At 43.2% G+C, this 6,448-nt stretch overlaps 1 protein-coding gene across 2 annotated transcripts in view; it reads right to left on the reverse strand.

The window, feature by feature from the left end:
• Window positions 1-5,918, reverse strand: part of LOC132458747 (serum amyloid P-component-like) — a 197,667-nt gene extending 191,749 nt beyond the window's left edge. Inside the window, exons 1-5 of one of the 2 annotated variants that reach the window (XR_009525931.1) lie at window positions 5,570-5,918; window positions 5,347-5,401; window positions 5,009-5,111; window positions 4,502-4,796; window positions 4,030-4,371 (exon numbers count right to left, since the gene is read on the reverse strand). Coding sequence is in view for 1 of the 2 variants with exons in the window: in XM_060053032.1 (XP_059909015.1) it covers window positions 4,102-4,371; window positions 4,502-4,796; window positions 5,009-5,111; window positions 5,347-5,401 (723 nt within the window). In the remaining variant the exon portion in view is untranslated. Of the gene's footprint in view, window positions 1-2,783; window positions 4,372-4,501; window positions 4,797-5,008; window positions 5,112-5,346; window positions 5,402-5,569 lie in introns of those variants that run through there. The other variant, XM_060053032.1, reaches the window with a different exon arrangement.
• Window positions 5,919-6,448: the final 530 nt, after the last annotated feature.

Raw genomic sequence — 6,448 nt, forward strand, 5'->3', positions numbered from 1 at the left:
TATGGTGTATGGCCACCACACGCTTTCAGTTGAACACACTCTATTTCCTTTCTCTGTACTGTGTGTTAGTGTGTCTCTCTGTACTGCCTGAATGGTGTAGCTCGACAAATGGGGGGGGAAATGTGTTCTCTCTCTCTCACCCTTCCTCGCTCCCCTTAGGGTCAAGCAGCAGCTAGGACCGTTAACAGATAAGCCTGGAATGCAACATCCTCAACTCTCCATCATGGAACAAGGCCTAATAACTATCTCTCACACACAAAAAGATCCTTCTGTCCCTTCATTCACTAATAACTTTTCACTTTATTATATATAACTTAATACTGCTCCCCCTTTCCAAATTTCTATACACCGACCACCGAAATTGGTACAGGCCTCGTCAGGCCGAACCAAAACACCCTCACAGGTTCTAACTTCCATACAATTTTAGGGAGGGGAACTACAACATGAGGTGGAGTAGAGGACTTCAAATATGGTGGACGGGGACCTCAAATGGGAGGACTACACATATGGGAAAGGGGATTACACTCTGGGCCTGAAAACCATACAGAGCCCCTTCTCGTGGTCCTGAAACAACCGTTCATTGTTAGAAAAACACGCACTCTATCGCTACCTCCAACTGTCTAGAGGGAAAATGGTCCCTCTCGATCGTCCTTCGACTTTAGCTCTCCTTGCTATCTCTCCTTGCTATCTCTCTCGCTCCCTCTCACACAAACACACACACACACACACACACACCTAAACAGACCTTTCTCATTCTGTCTCCTCCAAACGCACACACAGAAACATCACCTCTTGCTTACACGTGCACAGAGACGCACACAGCCTTTCTCACTCTGTCTCCTCTAAACGCACACACAGAAACATCACCTCTTGCGTACACGCGCACAGAGACGCACACAGCCTTTCTCACTCTGTCTCCTCTAAACGCATACACAAAAACATCGCCTCTTGCGTACCCGCGCACACACAGAGTCGCTCACAGCCTTTCTCTCTCTCTCACGCGCATACACCCACTGTCTCTCTGTGTGTCACTCGTGCCCTAGGCACCGTTTCCTCTGCAAAGGGACTCTAACCCTGATAAAGGACTCTAACCTTCTTACCACATAGAATTATTTAATACACAAACAAAGAAGGGGACTCTAACCCCCCCCCCGAGGGACTCTAACCCCCTTTAAGACATAGGTGGGGACTCTAACCCCCCCCCCCCCGAGGGACTCTAACCCCCTTTAAGACATAGGTGGGGACTCTAACCCCCCCCCCGAGGGACTCTAACCCCCTTTAAGACATAGGTGGGGACTCTAACCCCCCCCCCCCCGAGGGACTCTAACCCCCTTTAAGACATAGGTGGGGACTCTAACCCCCCTTTAAGACATAGGTGGGGACTCTAACCCCCCCCCCCCGAGGGACTCTAACCCCCTTTAGACATAGGTGGGGACTCTAACCCCACCCGAGGAACTCTAACCCCCTTAAGACATAAGTGTATTTATTACACATCCATTACTTGGCCATCGGTAGTCTTGTATCACTATGCCCGATTCTTATAGGCCCTATGGTCTCGAGGGTATTCTTTCACCATGCAACGAGCCGATATTCGATGTGTCACGCGTTCAGGGTCAATTGGGTTTATGGGGAAATACTGGGATGCAGTCCTATTCGTCCCCACGAGATATCCCGTAGCGAACCGCTCTCACAGTCTCACCTCCTAATGGGATTCCTATATAACTATGCAGAGTTTGGATTTTATCAACAGGTTCTGCCTACCTTTTGTTGGGCGTACGCGAGGTGAGACTGCAGGAATCGGTCCGGTGCTCCGGGGTCCCGAGGTCGTGCCGCTCTCCGTCTCTCGTTTCCCAGTTGCGTGTTCAATTCAGAAAAAATCACGTCGTGGGTCACCAAATTGTTGGGAAAAACGGTCTGTCTAGCTACTGGACCAGATAAAATGAGACGGAGAGGTAATAAAGTCTATCGGCACGAGGACCTTGGATTTATTAAGTAAAGTGGCAACGGTTATACAGAGTCATAAAGCGTGAGAGATCGAATATGTCTAAGTCCCTAATCAGCGCTGATGGTTCGTCTGGAGCTTCGCCTCCGTGGAAGGTCTGCTTCAGAAGAAGGTGAAGAGTCCCTGTGTGATGCAGTCTTATGCTGTATCCTCCTCTCGATGAGGTGTGTGCGTTTGAGGTGTGTGCGGTTCTGTGTGTTTTGGCTCCCAGGCCCTGAGAGAGCTTCGTAACGGGGAGAGTTCCTCGTGTCTCCGGTGTGATAAATTAAAACGGGGGAGTGCCCCCCCCGAAGTGTCTCGTGCGTGATAATTTAATGTGGCTCTCAGGCCCCTAGTATCTGCATGTGTTCCTTCTAGTGGGGGAGAGCTTCGAGGTGTCTCCTGTGTGATAAATTAATGTGGCTTTCCCGTTCTTGAGGATGACTGGTGCATTGTCTGAGTGTCCACCATCTGCCTGCCTGGGAGATGGGGCCTTCAGCTCCGGCCTTGACCTGACTATATATTATCATGTTTGTGTTGTTGGGTTAGAGCAAGAGTTGACTATATTATAATGTGTCCATGTGATGTGCTCATCAGGCTAGGGTAGGAGTTAGCTATATTTATAATGTACATGTGATGTACTCAGCAGGTTATTTTTCCCAACAGTCTCCTACTACCTCCTTCTGCTTCCAAGGGCGCTAAGTTTAAGCTCGGCCTGCTAGCAGCCCGTCTTCCTCACACACACCTCGCGGTAACAGTCCTTACACGAGAAATACAATGACCCAAAAAACACGAAGCAAACCACAATTAAATAACCTTTTACAAGTTTTAACACAGGATACGACATGTTTGTAAATAGTTTGTTTGCATATTTTACCAACTCTAGCATCGTGAGCATGTGGTTTTTGCAGAGACGGGAGCAGGAAGTCTAACGTCTTCGATAACAGGAAGTAACAAAATAAGAGTGGTGCTCCTCAAATAAAAGCACAAAAAGTAAAGTGGCATTACTTCTAGATGAAATGAACTGCCATTTACAGGCGACCCTACTTCAGGTGATCAACACTGCATTAAGGAAATAAACCACAAAAAGTTAAGTCTTGCGGTGTAAGGAAGTCATTGCCAGAGGTATTCTGACAATAGGTGGATTTTACAGAGCTTGGATTATGGCTGGGTTTGTATTTTGACACTCTTTTTTAAGCTGAATTCTTTAATTGCAGGGACTAATCTGAATTATTTTTGTTAACTTAGTTTTAGCATGAAGCAGAATGTTCCAGTCGTACAATTAATTAATTCAATATGTATATAGGGTAAAATATAAATACTAGAAGAGGGGATTGAATGCAAGGACATACATGATGTGTTGCTGAGACCATTTGATTGAGAGGCTAAGGGAAGGGAGTTCAGATCCTACACTTTATCTAAATGACAATTTAGAAAAACAGGTGAAGGCCAATTTCATACCACTAGGGGGCACAATAATTGTTATGGACAATAAATAACATTGGAACTATGATACCAAATTCCAAACTACCAAATTCACACCAAGTTGAAGAGCTGTCTCTCGCTTGACAGTTTCCACAGGGAAATACTGGAACCAGACGTAAGGCAGCCACTGATACACCTGGAGATGGGCTTCCACGAACCACTATGATTATGATTTAACGTAACCCTATCGGAAAAATCTGTGCTCAGCCAGGACAAATGGCCTGCTTCTGTGCATAAAGTTGGCCCCGTAAGTCTGCATCTTTAAACTAGTACACCACCGTGGCAGCACAGACACTGGGTATAGTCCAAATAAAGTGCCTTGCCTAGATATCTAATATATTTTTACCAGATAAAAAAACACTGTTTTGGGAAAATCACCCTCAGAACATGGCCTAAAAGCAAGTTAATGCAGTTTTCTAAAAAGGCATTCTTCTAATTCCACCATAACAGTCTCAAAATCAATCAATAGTTGCATTTTTTGTTTTTCCTAGTCAGTGAAAGTTTGTTAACATTTCGTATTTCCCTCCCGAACTCTGCGGCCTTGGTGACTGAATAGTTTACACCTTTATTTATATCAATACCATGTCATGAACAATCATTTTACATTGATTGCCGACACGTTTGGTTAATATCCCTCAAGCCTGACAGGACTGACCAAACATATTATACACCTTATTTTTAATTAGACATGAACACGCGCCCTGTATGTTTTCCACAATAATTTTCCCTACAATCTGGTACTCAAGGGCTCTCCAGTTAATCACATTGCCTGGGGAGAAGTTAAGGTCACCCACGAAGCGCTGGATCTCACAGGGAGAGAGGACAAAGTCCCACATATGGACGTCCGTTGTCATGCCGACGAAGGACTGCTGAGGGTCAAATCCGCCGCCATAGGAATCCTGCTCCTGTAGGGAAGGATGAATACAGAAAAAGAAAGTCAATATCAACATGGATTCACTCTCTAATGTATGTAACATCTAAAACATAAAAAAAAAGTGTTTCGTACAAGGACGACAGGTAATTGATCGCAATTACCTGTCCTAACATGATCAAAGCGTGTCCCGTTATGGTTCCATGAGAACAGTATCTTCTGGCACTAGGCTTTCCATCGATCCAAATCTGTACCAGGCCATTAGCTCCATCCCAGGACGTACAGACAGACTGCCAGGTGTTCAGCTTGTATTCCTCTCCGAAGAAGCTTATGCCTTTATTCCTGATGTTAATCTCTATCTGATCTGAGGCACTCTCCTTAAAGATCAGGAAGGCATTGGAAAAGGCGGGAGTTGCCAGAGAGAACAGGCCGTGGTTTCTGCTGAGGTTTGTGAAGGACCTTAAGAGAAGCACAACAATGACATCAAATATGATGGATATAATAATGGACATAAAATGAAACATAAAAAATATATATTATATAAAATATATCATTATCTTATCATTCTTCCTCTTCTTCTTCTAATTATTATTATTACTATTAGGGGGCCAAGCAAAGTGCGAGGCACCCAATTGTAATTGCTATTATTATAATTATTATTATTGTTCTACCTGAGACAGAGAGTAATGGCTTTGAATTCTTCTCTTGGTGTGATCAGCTTTACATGGTCCGTTTTAGTCTCCTGAGGAAAGGTGAACATTTTGCCGATGAGATCTGAAAAGAAAAGCATAAAATCTCGTTCCAAACTCAAATTATGTTTGAAAGAATTCTTAAGCAACAGAGTAGCAAGTTAGTTTGGAGTTAATGCACAAGATTTAACCCTCACTTCAATTAGCATTTTTTATTGTACACCGCAAATTCACACACCCGAGGGACATCCGATGACTAAGTGTTGAAGAATGTCTGCATGTTGGAATAAGGAAGCTGTAAGGTAAAACGATGAGCCTACCTTCAGGTGCTGCAGCACACACGGTCAGCAGCACCACTGTGAGTAGACGCTTCATCTGGTACAAATTAAACACACTAATTAAACTTTTTGGAAATTAAGCATGGTATATTTAATACTATTATGTCCAAGTCAACACTTTGCAAGTAGTTAAAACATTCATCTCTGGAGCCTAAAAGGCATTCAAGTCCCTTTGTTGAATGTGTTGGATATTGTTGGAACGTACCTTGTGTTCTCTGCCAGGGTTTCGGACGTTGTGTAAGACGGCAGAGGAAAAGTTGAAGCTTTTATTTTCAGTTCCTGCAACTGCTGAGTTTTTTTTGATCAATCACATTTGTCAGCACTTTTGCAGGAATTCTTTCTATTGGGATTTATTTTTACAATTACAGTTTTAAATCTCAAAACAACGTTATTTCTATTTAATGACTCTGATCGATTTTTGCTTCATCCCTTCTTTTTAATAAAAAATAAATAAACACAGAAACAAAAGTTGATCACTGATGCCCATAACCATTGATGTTAGGCCAACATCAAAACATCAACCAAACTAGTAAGCAGCAGTCTTCCGCCCTGGATCAGGGCCTAGGTGTCGAAACAGCCTTGGCTCATTCAGTGCTGACTCAGTTCCCTTTCAACCTCATTTATTGAGGAACTTCTTTATGATATATAATAATAATATGTTTGATCTTTCCAATACTCTTAACTCTTTTGTCCTTTCCTTATCATTTATAATGGTTTTGTGTTACCGTATATTTTTTTTTGCCATAATTTGGTTTCAAGCGTTTAGGAAGCATTTCTATCAAGAAAAATTTTAACATTTTAAAAACATTCCCAGTTTTTTTGACAGTAGCCTTAACAGCACAAAATTATCAATTCTGCAGACATGAGCTGTGCTGAGCCAGTGTGATGGGGTCTCCTGAACACTCGGATTGGAGCTAAGCTCTAAGACAGGCTGAGGGATAGTTATAGTTCTCCAGCAGGACAGAGAGACCATGAGGGATAAATAAAGAGAGAAATACCACAAGAGAGATAGAGAGAGAGGCACAGACAATGAATGACAGAGACAGCAAAAAGTAGAGTGCCTTAAAGTAAGAAAATAAAGATT

Source organism: Gadus macrocephalus, chromosome 6, assembly GCF_031168955.1.
Source record: "Gadus macrocephalus chromosome 6, ASM3116895v1".
NCBI classification, from domain to species: domain Eukaryota; kingdom Metazoa; phylum Chordata; class Actinopteri; order Gadiformes; family Gadidae; genus Gadus; species Gadus macrocephalus.